The 16,693-nt window shown below is 36.7% G+C and overlaps 2 protein-coding genes across 2 annotated transcripts; one reads left to right on the top strand and one right to left on the bottom strand.

Moving 5' to 3' along the window:
• Positions 1–597: 597 nt before the first annotated feature.
• On the bottom strand, positions 598–4,680 carry LOC119080418 (sodium channel protein Nach-like). The gene is made up of 17 exons (XM_037188758.1): positions 4,311–4,680; positions 4,160–4,233; positions 4,075–4,102; positions 3,778–3,848; positions 3,697–3,708; positions 3,286–3,337; positions 2,812–2,953; positions 2,689–2,748; positions 2,518–2,612; positions 2,325–2,465; positions 2,097–2,268; positions 1,999–2,038; positions 1,872–1,943; positions 1,375–1,544; positions 1,251–1,318; positions 1,054–1,163; positions 598–997 (listed from the first exon to the last, which is right to left on the bottom strand). The coding sequence occupies exons 1-17, from the start codon at positions 4,661–4,663 to the stop codon at positions 636–638; spliced, it is 2,022 nt and encodes a 673-aa protein (XP_037044653.1). The 5' UTR covers positions 4,664–4,680; the 3' UTR covers positions 598–635.
• Positions 4,681–6,877: 2,197 nt separating this feature from the next.
• On the top strand, positions 6,878–15,779 carry LOC119080406 (protein Smaug). Its single transcript, XM_037188737.1, has 6 exons — positions 6,878–7,071; positions 7,641–8,333; positions 10,163–11,118; positions 11,184–11,418; positions 14,360–14,976; positions 15,334–15,779. Exons 2-6 carry the CDS (start codon positions 7,771–7,773, stop codon positions 15,495–15,497), a joined length of 2,535 nt encoding a protein of 844 aa, XP_037044632.1. The 5' UTR covers positions 6,878–7,071; positions 7,641–7,770; the 3' UTR covers positions 15,498–15,779.
• The last annotated feature ends 914 nt before the right edge of the window (positions 15,780–16,693 follow it).

A 16,693-nucleotide genomic window follows, 5' to 3' on the forward strand; every position in this document is an offset into this window, starting at 1 on the left:
AGCCAAAGGGGCCGCCGCGTGGGCCTACATATCTGTCACTTTCGGACCGTGGGTTTACATTTTTTTCTTTCGTCCCGCAGAAGGAAGCATATAAAAGGCTTTTTCATGTGTCGGGGCCGAAAATGAGGGAGTTTTGAGATTTTTCAGATACACCGACAGATACACAAATAACTAATAATCACACTAGTCAGTAATGGCCAAGTACGTGAGTTATTTGCTGTGCGGAAATCGCAATCTCCGTAAATATTAGGTAATGAATAATTTTCGTGTGGTGCTGCGAGTGAAATTATGCGTGACGTTTGTTTGTCACTTTTGTTGTGTAATTAAATCTGGACTTTTCAGCATTTCAAACGACACAATCGAAATAAAAGGAAAATGATGAAACTGCCCAGACACCATTACAAAACGAAATGTTCGGTGGTGACACCGGTTGAGACATACCCACATACCCGACTTAATATTATGTGACGAAGGTCAGAAAGTTTTACCTAAAGTAACGTTAAGAATGATAATGGATTTTCTACGAATTCAAAAGATAGTTGGTGAACTAGTCCGAACCTCAATAAGAAAAAATGGATTTGCTATTCAACAAAATAGAAAAACTTTTTCCGTTACTTATATCCATCTCAAATCATTTATTTCAAATAAAATCTCTCACCTACAAAAGTATTGTTATGACCCTGACTCTGAAGTTTTTTGAATGCATCGACACCCTTCGCACGAACAGTAAATGGTTCATATTCGATGATATTCTTACCAAATGTCTGTAGCTTTGAGTCTGACATCGTCGACTTTTTCAATGGTGCAAAGTCTGATTGTTTCTCACTATAATTTGGCTTATGTTTTTTCACAGGAGAAACTTGTCGCGTCGGTGGTTGATCTTTTTGTATGATTGCGACGACGCGATTAAATAGGCGCAAAGTGAAATAGTAAACCATTTCCACCAAACTCAACACGGATCCACCCAAACATAGACCGAAAATACCACCAAATGCAGCTGAAGTGAAATGGAAAATAGGAAAAGATTTGACAGAGAATTTTTTGTTAATTCACCTAACAGACCATCCCATGTCATATACATATCTCGTCTGTATTTTATGCAAGTTAAGTCTTTGAAATGAACACTCAGTGTGGTTGCTTCGTGTAAATCGACTAGTTTTTGACTGAAATGAAAATTTTGAAAGATAAGATCATGACCATCATGGGAGACAGGAGATCATGAAAATTTAACTTTCCCAATCTTGTATTACTTGATCGTTGTCGAATTCAGTTTGTCCTCTGGATATCTTCTGGATAAAATGGTTTGAACCTCGTATCTCTAAATGAAACGACATTCAAAACAACGAGCTCTACTGTAAAATAAAGAATTATTACATGTTCCGAACAGCTCGGCAGACACGAGCACTGCATCCCGAGATTAGTTTCATTTAAAGCGTCAATGTTAGCTGGTGGCTGAAGACTCGAAAAAATATGTCGATTATCTCGTAGACATTTGACATCGTGCAACGAACATTGACGATATCTCTTGGCATATACCCTTATATCTAAAGAAATCAAAATTGTTTTAACATCATCCTTACCTCCTTTAATTCTTATATAATGAGTCAAAATGTTACAGACGGCAAGCATATGACCAGTATTATTATCGGGTCTATTACTTCCATCGATCAAAGTATTTTTAATCGGTTGATTTAAAATCTTGTACTTCGTTTTTTTAACATGCATTTTCCTATATAAAGGACAATATTCCCCAGAGTTTGACATTATTTTTGTCGTCGTTATCCATAACAGATGATTAGCCGTATGTGACAGGTTAACAGTGTGGGTTTTTTTCCATATGCGTGTCGGATCATCAAAACAAATCGCATTACCTGACTCTGGATAGTAAAACGGCAAGCAGTCACATTTTGCTAAGATTGTATCCACAGTGCACTCGTTCATACCTATTATATAAAATGCTGTCATTAATTGCCAATTTTTATCATGAGAAGATCATACAGCTCTGGAAACTGTATTTGTTTGTGGTGCGTAGTTTTTTCTACAAGAAATAATTTCGATAGAACCGCACAAGAATCTCATTTCAATTCTCACTCAACCTCGTCTTCGAACAGACAATTTCTTTGTAATTGCGGCAGACCTCTGATTTGTGGCTGACTCACGATAACTGATGGTAAAACGGCAATCGCTAGGTCGTAACCCGGCTGTCCGATAGATGTGGTCACTTCGGTTTGTGGAAAATCTTCCGGATCGTGAATGAGCACCTTGGCTCTGAAAATTTTGTGCTCATCATCATTGTCATTTATATCCCCTTTGATCATACTAACCCATAGAACGACTTGCTATATGCCACGTACGACTCCTTATCGACATGAATACGTGCGCTCAGACCGACATTCTCGCCAGCACCAGTGACTCGGTAAATGGGACTGGACAACTGATCGTTTACAGTATCACTTGCTGTGTTTCTTCAAAGCAAATTTTTTCTGTAATTATCAAATTTGCAACTGAAAAGCTTACATTTCCAGCGAATCCTTTAATGCTTTGTAGTTGAATGAACAACAAAATCCTTCCGAACTCTTTGCAACTCGAAATATTGTGTCACAGGGAATGATCTTGTCGAACAATAAGAAATTGAAACAACTTTTGAATGAAAAATTGAAAAGATTTATTTTTGCGATATTTACTTACTTTTCCGAGCCAAGCACAACTTTTTATCATTAGATTACATGGTTGCATCAATTCAAACATCTGATGAAGATTTCAAATTAAAAACTTTTTAATTTTACATTCAACTCGGCACATAAAACTTACTAGTTTGTCCGTTGTGTAACCCATTTCCTCCAGAATTTGATAAGTTTTCAGATATAAAGCATCAATGTATTCTGGAGTTATAAGTTTGGCTAAATTTTCAAGGAATTCGAGCACTCCTTCTTTTTCTAACCCTTTTTCGATTCTGCAATTCATTACAAAGTTTATTACAAAAACTACATAATACGTTCTTTAGCATTAGGTTTAGCATTAGGTTTTCTGCGTGTATTTTTAGGGTTTTAAAACTTTTTTTTTGTATGGAGTGTCTGTTTTCGTAGACTACCCTCTCCCCAAATTCAGAGGTCATTTTTGAACGCTCCTTAATCTGTTGGAATAATGTTATTCCAAAAAAAATGAAAAATCGTTCTCTGAACTACTCTTCTTCATTATGATCTCTTTGTGGACATCTTTTTGGGAAAATAAGATGGAGAGAGAGAAGAGAGAGAAAATATACCTGTCAATCTCTGATATACTTACAATTTATCCGTAATATTTTGAGCGGCTGGGGCATACACTTTGTTTATATTACCTGAAATTGGGAGAAATACTAGAACATTACTACTAGCACAGCACTGCTACTAGCATGAACACTGAATTGACAAGTGTCAAATTTGGAGGCTTTAGTGATAAGAGCTACCGCTTAGGATTGTTTGTATTGTATGTTTTAACTCATACAACGAAAGCAAGTCATATCTGTAACAACAGAAACGCAGTGCCTACTGTGATTTCATCAGCCTCCGAATATTTTCTATGTTCATGCTAGAAGCAGGGCTGTGCTACTAGTCATGAAAAATTGACAACGCGGCTAATATTGGGCCTCTCTTTTATAGTTGGTGCGTGAATTTTACTAAAACAGCGAGAGGAGCATTTCCAGCTCAATATACTTACAAATGGTTACGGCTACAAGATTTAAGCAAAAAAATTAGAGTAAAATATAAAACGTAAATAGCAAAGCGATCAACAATTAACCTGGAAACGGAAGATTCCATATCGGATAGTTATTTGTTTCAACAGTCGTAATGGTCGGAGTGGTCTGGAACCTATCATCATATTTCAAGCAATACATCAGTTATGATACATCAGTCAATGATTGAAAATACAAAAAAAATCAATTTTCCATCAACTGAAATGTACCGCCGAATAAACCGACCTTCCAAGGTCGGTTTATTCGGCGCTATTTCACATTGAATGGAAAATGGATTTTTCATCATATTTCAAGCAATTATTGGTTATGATACATCTAATAGGCTAGTCAATGATCCATACCTGTTCCATACTAAGCCCATCAGAACGACTATAATTATAAAAACAATTTTTATCTATTTTCAAAGAAAATTAATTTTTCCTCAACTTGCAAACACTGCTCCAACAATTACAGCGCTGGCCCATACTGTTAAACTTATCAGTTTCCGCAATCTCTTCTGTCTGATATGTAGAAGGATTGGTACATTGAATATGATACAAAACAACAAATTTATTCGAATGAGATGAGCTAAACCTACTTGCTGAATGTCGATCCCAATTCTTCGATGTCGGCGACAATATACTTCATTCCATGCAGAGTGGTCTCACGGCAAAACGATAGTGTCGTTTGGGTCAGACCTTCGAGGAAAATGTGCCCCCTCACGTCAAAAATATTTTTCGAAAAGCTGATCCGCGGATGGCTCAGTCGAGACTTTGAAATGCGTCCGTTAGTGGAATTTTTCGATTTGCTGTACTCGTTCAGCTTACTATCGCCGTGCAGATTATTGCCGCCATTTTGATGATGTAAAATCGAGGTCATTTTGTTCATGTGTTTTGTGGGTTTTTTACTTTTCTCTTTAGCTTGCGAAAGATTCAATTCCACGAATGTCATCACGTGAACAGATTAACGGTTTTCTGTGGGATACAAAACTCCTGTTAATCGTATTGAAATAATTACCGCAACGCAAGTCTCACACTTTGTGATTTTACCCGCGAGTAAACTTAGTTGGCAATATTTCTCTCCTTTTCTTTCCATCAAGGGAAAGAATATGGTCAATATGTATATAAAAACAATTACAAATATCGCTATAGGAAGGTTTGTTCCATCGTACGGTATTCATCGTGAAGTTTTTTCCATTTGGAGAAGCTAATTGGGAAATTTACATCAGCCGGAAGTACTCAGCGGGAAGAACTTCCCGATATGTTCTTCACGCTGATACAAACTTCGCAATGAGCTCTTCCCGCTGATGCCGATTTAAGTAGTCATCGAAAAAAACTTCCCGATGATGAAAACTACCCAATAAGTTCTTTCTGTTGAAAAAAACTTCCCGATGAGTACTTATCAGCTTATAGGGAAGTCTTTATGATTCATCATTTATTTTCCCATTATGCAGGGGTAACTCTTATACAAATTTGTGCATAATTTCAATGACCCACAACAGTAAGACAAAAACAGAAGAAGAGAAATAGAAAAGTAAACAAAAATAATTTACCAAGTTTCAAGTGTGAGTGATCATAGCTGCTGAAAGTACTCTATTTTACATGAAAATGTTTTACGTTTGTATGATTCACTGTCTAGTTTCAGTACTCTATTTAGAGTATCACTCATGCTTGAAGTGCGTTGAATTTACACATAAAATTAATGAATGATGAGCGGAAAGGACTCTAAAAGTCTTGATTAGCGGGAAGAACTCATCGGGAAGCTTTATTAGATCCGATTCAATTTTGCTTTATTCAAACTTTACTTTGATTATAATGGAGACTTTCTGATCAATTATACTTTATATACAACGAACTACAGGCTTATGAATTTAAATTTTTTTGCAAATTTCCACTCCGTTTGCGTGACAGTTCTTTTGTTCTATTTTACAACTGTCATGTATACGGAGGCTAGACGGAGTGCTCTTTTTAAGTGGAAACTTTACTTAAGACTTTGGCGTCTGTGTAGTTTCAAATAGGTAAACCATTCTGCCGTAATTTGCATGATGGACTTTAAATGAGGGAAATTTAAATAAAGGATACTTTTATTTTAAATTTTCACTAAGTCTCTTATGCAAATTATGGCAACGGCTTTATTTTTGCATCATCGAAAACCAATTTTCAAATAAGACATTTCGACCAATGTTTCGATCTGTGAGAAAATTAAATACGTCTTTTGACGTTTTACAGTTGAAAAATACCATTTCTCATCAGGCTGTCTCCATGGCTCGCTTTACCGATTTGCACACGAATAAGTCTAGCGAATCATAATTGAAATAAATTTTCAATTTGTTCCTAAGCTCAACCACTCGTGGCGAGAGTGTGTGCCAACCAATTTTCATAGATTTCGACTTTTAGCTTAATTAATTTAGGTGAATTAAGTCAGAACTTTTAAGTTTTTTTAATTATTTTTATATGCCAACATGACTGGGAGAAGATTAGAAATTAGCTTCTCAACAAAGTGTCTCTTCCACAAATTCAAAAGTCAACATTAGAAAGTCCTGAAAAGATTACGACAACAAAAGATTAACACTAAAGTCTTTACGAAAGTGCAACAGAATCATATTGACGTCACCGGGAAGTTGGTTGCGAATCACCGGGAAATTTTGGTCATAATTTTTGTATAGGGAAGTGTTGGCGTGGTTACCGTGAAGAAAACATTATTTCCATTCCCTCGGTAAAGTTAACTTTACTCCACGGGTGCCAAACTTTACCTCAAGTTTTTGAGTAAAATGACTTCCATCTCAATGGGACAAAAATTGTGAAATGGCACTTTTTGTGTGATTGAGGCGTAGCCGAGGTCGGTAAACACATAAGAAGTGCTATTATCATAATTTGTCCCATTGCTAAGTAATGTACTATTGCGTATCTGTTGGTGGACGGTAAATTTTGGGCGACTTCGCGAATTGTAGCCCGAACGAAGTAAGAACGACAGAAGAAAGTGCCTAAGATCTACCGTCCACATCAGATGCATATACAACTTTTCATTCAAAGGGACCAAATTACGAGAAAAATATTATTTATTTCTCAATAGCAGTTTCTGTTCCTTAAATTCAAAATTATCGATATTTGCAGATTTGCATGTTGCACATAAAACTGAAGATGTCGCTGTAAATCTCATCATCTTGACAGTTCGTTTGGGGTTTCAACCAGATATCACCGAACTCTTTATTTTACTTGGTGATAATTCATTTTAGTTCGTTTTGACCATTAGATTGATTACATCCAATATGATTGGAACGTAACTTGTGCTCCGTTTTTGTTTTACAAATTTGTGAGATGTTTGTGAATGTCCGTTAATCATCATATACCTAGTTGCAGGTAAGCCAAATAATTTGCGAAAAATTCAATTAGTTTCACGATTCCAAAGTTTGATTTAGTTTTGTGAATTTCGTTTTAACGAAGACTTTTTGGGGTTTAATCTGTGATTTTGATTGTTCTTTGGACGAATTCTTTGATTCAATTCAAAGCAGTATTTTGCTTACGGTACCTTAAACAAAATGATAATGGTAATTATGGAGCGTAAACAGCCTCCGATGGAAAAACAATAATTTTTGGATAACATAAAATGTGCGCCATATTGAAAAGTGATACAGATTTTTGTTTGGGGAATTTTTTTCTTGCCAAACTTTTTTTTGCTGTTTTCGTTTTGTCATCCAATGGAAACGCAGTAATTTTGCGTAATTTTCCAAATTAAATTGAAAACCATGATCTGATCACTTCTTTGGTGTCACAGTCACACAAGGTCGTCATGTTGCAGACCACAATTCTATACAATTTTACTTCGTCTCTTTTGTGTATATTGTGTCCTTCTCCAATTGTTTTGAAGTTTACCGTTCGAATTTATTCACCGAAAATTGAGCGCGAATTTTTTCTTCTTTCTTTTGCAGGTTGAAGCAAATAATCCGAAATTGATTTCGCATTTTACATTTGACCCAGCACGCCCATCAATATCATTTTTATTTGTGGATTTGTTTATTATTTTCTGTTTATTTGCTACTTTACTTTGACAAAATCATCATGAAATTTGAAAGTAAACTAAATGCAACCGCACCAACCATATTTTCGGAACAGCTAAGCAATGTGATAGATCTGTTCCAACAATGGAATGACTGTGAACGGGCGGTCATGCTGTTCGCTGTATTGAAAAGAGTACCGTTCCCGCTCACCAAACTCCTGCAATCGGTCATCGAGACGAGCCTGCAACAAGCTCAATGCAAAGAGCAGGCTAAAATCCTGGAACGCAATGCCAATTGTGCGAAATACATTAACAGCCTCAGTGAGACGTACAAAAGTTTAAAGTACAACGAAACGCAGCTGACGACCGAATCAATATTTTTTGCATCCGACCGCAGCATTGACAATATCGACAAATGTTGCGATAAAAAAGAGGAAATTCTCCGTGATATACTTAAAATGATGCCAATACTTACGATCGGTAATGATGAGGCAAAATCGGCGTACTTGGATTTTATACCTATGACCGTTAGCGACGCTACCAGACGAATTGTTAGTTCCACTTTAGTTCAACAAATATTTTGCTACGTTTTAATCCATCCAGCGTTCTCAATCGACGACCGAAGGTGAGTGTTTCGATTCAATTTTTTCTTCCAATTATTTCCCTTCGAAAATTTTCCATTTTCCACTTGCCTGTCTCTTCAAATCAAGCAAAGAATAAATTCCCCATTGAGAATAATTTCCCATTTCTTGGATACAATCAATTGAACTGACAAGTTAATTGATACGAAAGACCGACTGTAAATTATGTTCCGTTTTTCCATTACATTTTTAATGACGCGCCAGTTAGAAAATGATGGCTTTTTTACGGCGATGGTGTGTTATTTTTACCCGTCTCACCTTGAACTTAATATGTCGTTCGGATGTTAACCAATCGTTCATTTTTCTTGCAAACTAATTATCGATTTTTTAAAATCGTAATGTGCGACAAATGTGGCAATTGAAATTTTACAATTTTTTTTCCCTCCGCACAAAACGGTTCATTTTTCATTGTGCTCGCATTCATTTTAAAAATACTTTTGTCCGTTTACACAATCAAATTTGCGCCATTGTTGTGGCCATTCAAATTCTTCTGTTATTCTACAATTGAAATATTATATGATTCCGTACCGGTGGTTGGTGGTTGTTACGTGTTTAGTGTGCACAAAAAGTACTTTGCCCACATGTCAGTCCACATTTGTGGTAACTTTTTCTTTTTTATTTGACTTTCAATCAGACTTCAAAAAGCTTATGATAGTTTGAGGTTAGCTTAAATTGTTCATCCAGGGTCGACGCATTGTGTAATCTTTAGTCGACAAAACAGAAATTTTGAAGTAGTACAACGATACCGTTTTACAGGGTCGACGAAAAAATTCTGTGCAACCTTTCGGTATTCGAAAATGCGTCAAAATATTTCAGTACCACTTAGTACTGACCCCTTTACATGGGTCATCGCTAATAGTCATTTGTGTACCTGTTTTGAACGATTGATTTTTGGCAATTTCGCGGATTGTAGGCCGAACGAAGTGAGGTCTACAAGCGAAAGTACCTTAAATCAACCGTCCCAAACAGGTGCACATGTGAGTTTTCATGCAGAGTGCCGGAAACCCGAGAAAATTCGAAAAATTGCCCTCATTTTCGGCCCCGAAGCATGAAAAAGTATTTTTTTACTTAGACCAACCAATAAACAATTCACATCGATCGAGGAAAAGACAGCATCCTCATTAGACTCAATTGAACTTCCGCATTTTTTTCCCAATTTGAATACTGAAAACGGAATTGTAATGCTTCGTCCACCTATTGTGTTACCATTTGCCCCAATTTTAAATTTTTTAATTAATTTCGAAAGCTTTTTACTCTCTTCATTGTATCGATAAATTAGTTGTTGTAATAGATCATCACGAAAAATCCAGTAAAATCTACTCTTCGCGATGGAGGCCTGTACGTAAATTTCTAACGAGGACGACTAACATATCCTTTGTGGTACAGTTAATCGTTAATATAGTAATATACTTACAGTATTCCATGTTCACATGATGTCGATTAAAATTTGATCAGCCCTTTACAATGTCGTTCTTCTTCCTTGGTTACAATTCGACTGAACGTAAATTTCTTCGTTCCACAGATGGCACGTACCGTAATTCACATTCGTTCATTTATTGCCACTCTAAAACCAATTAATTTATTGTCTACCGACTTTACTAAGTGCATAGAGTGACACGAGGCCAAAGTCATACTACGCACGCTACCCAATTAGTTTCAATAATTTCGGTAAATTATTTTCTAATTTCACGTCGATTGTACATCTTACTGTTCTCATTGTATGGCAACAATTAGGAAAATTTCTGTGAAATTGGGTCAATTAGATTTTCCTGTCGAGATAACAATGTCCTAACTCGATCTCATTCATTTTCAGTTCGGTGGTTAAACATTTGAAGGTCTTGGAAAATCACATCAGTACCAACGAACCGAATATATTTGTCTATCGTAACGGTGCATCGCCCACCAGTGAACCAACAAATCCATCAACACCGTCCAATTGGCAGGCAATCGCTCCACCACAATCCAAATCAACCGATACGATACCGCCGCCATCACCATGGGGCAGTTCTCACCACTTGACGCGTGGCTATACTGACGACAGTGACTACCGCAGCCACAAATCTGCCTCAATTTCTAGTTCAGTGAATAATTATGAAATAGAGGACCGCCATACGTCGTTCCTGTACAATGGCAAAATTGTCAACGATGTCGACGACACCAATACATCCAACACACAGCTCGGTTTCGTCACATTGCCCGGCCTAACCAAGCATTTAATTTCCCCGGGAACGTTGGAGCACGTGAAAACTCGCCGATCAAACAGTTTAACAACCACCAGCCCAGTGACACGGACATCGTTCACACAAAATGCATGTGAAAAACAACGAAGCGTCTCACTGTCCGGCATTAGTACTTTGAATTTTGGTGGATCCGACATATCCATGCTGGATGAATCCAAACCAATCTTTCAATGGCCGCAACGCCATCACGTCGGCATGAGTAATATCACACCGTGGCTGAAATCATTGCGATTGCATAAATACGTTTTTCTGTTCTCACACCAAACCTACGAACAAATGATGGAAATGACCGAAGATCATCTGATGAACGTTACAAAGGGTGCCAGACAAAAGTTAGTTAACAACATACAAAAACTGCGGGAGCGTTACGCTGCCTTGAGTCAGATGGAAAAAGATTTATTGTGTGGACAGATTACTGTTGCCAAAGTGCTGGAGGAACTCTCCGCATTGGTTATTACGCCTATGAAGCCTATCGAACCATTTGACAAACAGGACGTACCCACACAGTTCTTAAAGGTGGTAGATTTGGGTGAGTTGATCACGCAATCGAAGTGAAAAATCAAAATTTAATCACGAAACGACATTCAATTTCAGTTTACACAAAAATTACTACCAAACACATTGTACCTCAGGACGAAAACTACGTCAACCAATTGATGTATATACTGGACAAAGCTATGCATAATGAAGCGTTCGTTGCTCAAATCAATCTACTGAAGGAGCGTCGTCACAATATGCAACGAATTAAAAGTCAATTTCCACCAAAAATCCATTATTCCAAGAGTAATGAAGCGTCTGCATCGACATCAAGTAACATTCACAGGCAAAGGTAAATTCTTCTGAGGTTTTTTTTCTCCTCGTTTTCGTTTCTTTGTCAATTTTTCTGTTTTGTTGTTGTTGTTGTTGTTGGTCGTGTGAATTTATAAAACATTTAATGTGTCGCAAATGAATTGTGAGATTTTAAGTTGGCAGACTGAGGGGAACTGGAAATTTCGGCTGGTACGAAATTTTATTAGATTTACAAATTTTAATTGTCTTGGACATTCGTTAAGAGACAATCGATGTCACGACTTCTTTTTAGAAAAGAAAGCTCGATTAGGACTCTTGAAAATTAAATTTTCATGAATTGTTCTTGATTAGACACACCCAGTGAACAAAAATTGATAGTCTGGCATTGTGAGCTACACAATGCCTGGTAGGAAAAACGATTTATGATTGAAAGAGACTGAGCTCCCCTATTTTTCTTCGATTTTTTCGATTAATTTTCGCATTGCTTGAGAAGAGAAGGCCACAAAGATTATTGTGATGTCTTCGCCGGGTCCATTTTATTGATTTTTTTAAATAGAAACTTTATAACTTTCTAGAAACCATTTTCTGGAAAATAGGCTCTGGTCCCCGCACATCATCGCCATCCGAATTACATTTCTTAAGTTTAACTTCTGGGATTTGCGAAATATTTGCAATATTATCGTCAAACCAGCGATGTGAAACCTTTGTCCCTTTATGTTATAAATCAAACGATTGTAGACGCATGGATTTAATTGCGCTCTCGTGACTCATGGTAATTGAAACAAATTGATAGATAGGAAAGCGCGTCTGCAAATTATACCTTTCCGCGGTATCGAATATCGACACGAGTTCAAAGTTAATTCTCGAGAAAGTGATACCAGAGGGATGAGAAATAGTGGTATGTAAATCAGCTCTGCTTAAGACAATTCGCAAAGCGGATAGTAGAGTTACAATCAAGAAAATTTCAATGTTGTTTCATAACAAATGTACAGGTTGGGACATTTCTTTTACTTCAAATTCCACTTCATCCATTATGTGAAGATGATATTGTTCCGTACACACGGTATATAAGAAACAGGATTTGAAGCAAATGCTCAATAGCATCCGATGATGAAAAACCATCTCAAGTTTACAAAACTGCACGGAATCGGGACTCGCTGTAAATCATAACTCTTTATTATCAAAAGTCCAATTTTCGTGTGAATTTTGTCAATCCGAGGCAAAGCCGAGGTCAATAATCACACAGAAATTCTACTTTTCTGATGGCGCCGAAAAAAGGGCTTGAAACATGAAAAGTACGGTTTTCGACGCATTTAGCATGTAACAAACTATTCTCGACCCGCAAGGGTGTAATAGGACGTTACTGTACCAGTGAAGTAATTTGATATCTCGTATCCAGATGGGCTTCAGCCCGAGGTACTTTTACTCATCGTGATACGAGATATCAAATTATTTCACATGTAAAGTATAACGTTTTACTTTACGAGCGAGGGAAAAGGTTTTCACTAGTGAGGGATTAGCCACATTACCTCACTGTTAAAGTAAAATTATTTGCCCATTCGTTACAGAATAATAATAAGGAAAATTGCACCCGTGTACAATTGAGTGTCGTCGATACGAATTGTTACAAATACTCTTAACTCACAAATGAATGAGATTATGGTAATATATTACGCTTCGGAGCCTCTATTTAGGTTGGTCCTTAGGATGGTTTTCTATTTGTTCAGATTGAAGGTTTAAAACCAAAAATGTAAATTTCTCATCAAATGAGATCAAACGAAAACGGAAATATCAGAATGTAAGGAATAGTCTGCCAATAACCTATATGTTCTGATAACGGTTTTACTTTTCATCCTGTGTGTGTATTATGTATAATGTGTGTGCGTACTGACTCAAAAAGAATTGTAATTTTGTTCCTTGTCTATAAAAGAATATTTAGATTTGTTGAATTATTTATTAAAGTAAACTTTAAGTAATTCTATTTATTGGACTTATTATCTAGCTTAAGTCGAAGTAAATTTAGTTTAAAGAATTAAAACTGAAAAGAAAACAACAAGAAAAACCAGTGAAAATACACATATTGATGAAAGTGGAAAGAAAACTTGTTTTGTTAATTCAAATTTTTTGTTAGTGGGTCATTGTTGCGTGTCATTGATAGCTATACCATTCCTCTGCAAAAGTGACAAGAAATTCAAGCTGTAATCTTTTGACGATGTTACCCACACTAGATGGAAGAACCGTTGAACAATTTTCTTCTCTGCGTGCTTGCTACTGCGGATTACAAAACTATTTCCTGGAGCTTTGAAGTCATTATTGAAATCAATTTCAACTCAAATTTTTCTATGGAAACTTTGAAAGCCGATGGTACTACTGGACCAATCGAATGAAGATTTTCAGCATTAGGTGGACTTAAATTTTGTTGTGTCATTTAAGTCTTAAGGTTTTGTGATTGTCCGTACAAAAATTACTAACCCAAAACGAGCTTTGTAGAAGGTTCCGTTATGTAGTTGTTAATTGTCCTCGTCGATTTGTCGATTAAATAAATGTTCTACGTCCATCCCACGCATCGATTGGTAGAGTAATTCATGTGGTAAGTGTATGTAATTGTCCCGTATATAGAGGACGAAATCTGATGAAACCGAGTCGAATATTACTTCAACTATAAGTGCAAATTAATCAAGTCACATAGTGACCGGTTAAGCGTCGTAATCTAAAGGTAAAATCTATTGAAATAAACAATGCCAAACTGTTGACATGCAATCAAGATTTCATACAAGGGTCCACCAGGTGTTCCTTTACAACGCCTTCAAAAGCATTCGTAAATCAAATATATATTTCATGTACAAGCTGTTAACTTGAGCACTGAAAGCTTCGAAATCGATTCATCATTTTTTCGACTACGTTTTTTGGGTACCGGTTATTCGACAAAATTATGTTGCGCTCGGCACCAATTATTTATAAAATTTACACATTCCTTTCAGACTGCGTCCAATCAAATTTAACGATTACTTTACGCCATTCCCTAAGACAAATCGATTCGCTGGCAACCTTAATCCAGGATTATCCTTTTCGGACGTAACACAGTTCGACTCGTTCTATGCAGGTGCAGGACAAAATCAACCGCCACAGCGTACCGATGATCGATTTATATTCAAAATTCCCGCTGTGCCAGCACCAACGAATCATAGAAGCCAAACTATCAGTGGATCGATAGAATCTATTTCATCCGGATACCATTCGGATAGTACTCCCATTGGGATGGGAAACATTCGTAAATGGCTGAAGAGTCATCGATTGCACAAGTATACGTGGGTGTTCGAGAACGTCAACTACGAGAAAATCTTTACATTTACGGAAGAACATTTGAAAAGTTTGAGTATCACCCAAGGCGCTGCACATAAATTAGCCAATTGTATAGAAAAATTGAACACCCGAGCTGAGACCTTGAAGCAGACCGGATTGAATTTGACACTAAATCGCATGTTCGTACCCGAGGCAGTTCTAGTAATGGATTCAATAGTGTTGTCTCCAATGAAACCAATGCGTTTGAATTGTGATACCGACGTTGGTTATCAACTGTGGAACGTAATCAATCAGGGTGAGTGTTCTTTCTGTCTGTGGATTGCTCGTTCTTAATCGATTGAGTCTTGACAACGAAGTTTTTTTTTTTTGAATCGCTCATTTTCTCATGAAGACACATTTTATATATTTTCAATTGCAAGAATGCAAATCCTTCTAAAGTCCTCAGAAGTCTATAAAATTTCCAACGTTTTGATACTTTTAGAATTGCAAATTGCAACAAAACCAATCTGTTACTTCATTTGTATCTGCAGGAAAATTTCTGTAAAACCTTTTTCCAAAGACAAGATCTGAGCAAAATTGATGCACTTTCACATCAAACACTAAGTTTATTCCACCAATTCCAACGAATAAAACTCTAACAATCAATTTACAGTCTTCAAGCTACTCGCCTCAAACAGTTACGACGAAGACACCGTCCTGAAATTTACACGGGTTGTGGACTCAGCAATGGGCAGCGAAGCATTTGTCGATTACATTCACATAATACGGGATATGAGAATGAAGGTGGCCAGGCTTGGTAGACGAATGATTCGTTAGATAGAATCATTTTCCAGAATGGGGAGACAGATGATTCGTTTGAATCATCTCAGCATATGATATACTTTAGTGATTAGATTATTTGTAATTTATAAGGCACATTGCTATTACGACGTCATTTATTGTAAAAAAGAAAAACAACAAACAAACCGCCCAGTCATTGGATATCGTGCATGTTTGCGGTATTTATTTATTTTTTGTTTTTATTTTAGAAATGAATTCCTAAATTATTTAATTGAATTGACTGTGTACGCAAATACAATGAATGATCGAATCAGAAAACAAATGATATTTTTATTGACACAAGTGCAACCTCAGAAACTGGAACTTCCAAATTTAAGTTTTTATGTCCACCATACCTCTTTGAAAATAGTCCCTCAAAGCCCATCAACGGTAGCAAGAACAAAATTGTTTTTATTCAAATTGAATGTGAGAGGTAATCATTTATAAACCAGTTCTACCATCCTTCTCATCGCTTTGAACGTAATGTGCTCGATTGGAACCATTGGAACTGTGATTACAACAATTGGCGCAACGATTTTGATCTGCATTCTCTGGACATTAATTTCGGTAGTGACCGCTTTTCCCACAGTTGAAACATTGAATTGATTTCTTGCTGTGTGCTGCCATTGCAGTAGGATAGTCTTCGCTGACATTCTTCGGTTCCATGCGTACGTCGCTGAATGTATTCGTTTTTCTATTGGTGTCGCAATCCAGCAAACATTCTTTCACGAATTCCATTGTCGAATTTGAATAGACGTGCTTCCAAATTGTCGTCCTTCTTCATCTTTAACGTTAACAATTGACGACGAAGAAACATACTATTGGAGTCGTTAACAGTTCCATTCGAGGTTCCATTTTGCAGTGGGAAAATGTTGAAAAATATTTTTTTTAAACTTTTTCCTACCATATCATATCTGTGAGACTTGAACGGATCAAAACTCTTCCGTTTGGGGTGGCTCGGTGAAATTGTATTTTTCCATTTAAATCAGCATGAAATGCCCGATCTGGTGATACTCTGCTCATGTGCGACAGAGGTCGTTAACAGTTCCATTTTGCAGTAGGAAAATGTTGAAAAATATTTTTTTTTTAAATTTTTCCTTCCACTTCCGCTTTTGTTTGATATAGCAATCCTAGCTGATAATGGTGCAGGAGACGGTTTTATTTGCATGACGTAAAAAAAGAGCTTTCGTTGT

Source organism: Bradysia coprophila, unplaced genomic scaffold (assembly GCF_014529535.1).
Source record: "Bradysia coprophila strain Holo2 unplaced genomic scaffold, BU_Bcop_v1 contig_350, whole genome shotgun sequence".
In the NCBI taxonomy this organism is placed as follows: Eukaryota; Metazoa; Arthropoda; class Insecta; order Diptera; family Sciaridae; genus Bradysia; species Bradysia coprophila.

What these genes read in the sequence shown, in the direction of transcription:
- LOC119080418 (XM_037188758.1), bottom strand. Translation starts at nt 4,663, where the DNA reads ATGACATTCGTGGAATTGAATCTTTCGCAAGCTAAAGAGAAAAGTAAA. An exon ending in CAAAATATTACGGATAAATT is followed by an intron (nt 2,954 to 3,285) that starts GTAAGTATATCA and finishes AATGAATTGCAG; the next exon opens with AATCGAAAAAGGGTTAGAAA. An exon ending in GTTGTGCTTGGCTCGGAAAA is followed by an intron (nt 2,613 to 2,688) that starts GTAAGTAAATAT and finishes TTGTTCGACAAG; the next exon opens with ATCATTCCCTGTGACACAAT.
- LOC119080406 (XM_037188737.1), top strand. Translation starts at nt 7,771, where the DNA reads ATGAAATTTGAAAGTAAACTAAATGCAACCGCACCAACCATATTTTCG. An exon ending in CTTAAAGGTGGTAGATTTGG is followed by an intron (nt 11,119 to 11,183) that starts GTGAGTTGATCA and finishes ATTCAATTTCAG; the next exon opens with TTTACACAAAAATTACTACC. An exon ending in GTGGAACGTAATCAATCAGG is followed by an intron (nt 14,977 to 15,333) that starts GTGAGTGTTCTT and finishes ATCAATTTACAG; the next exon opens with TCTTCAAGCTACTCGCCTCA.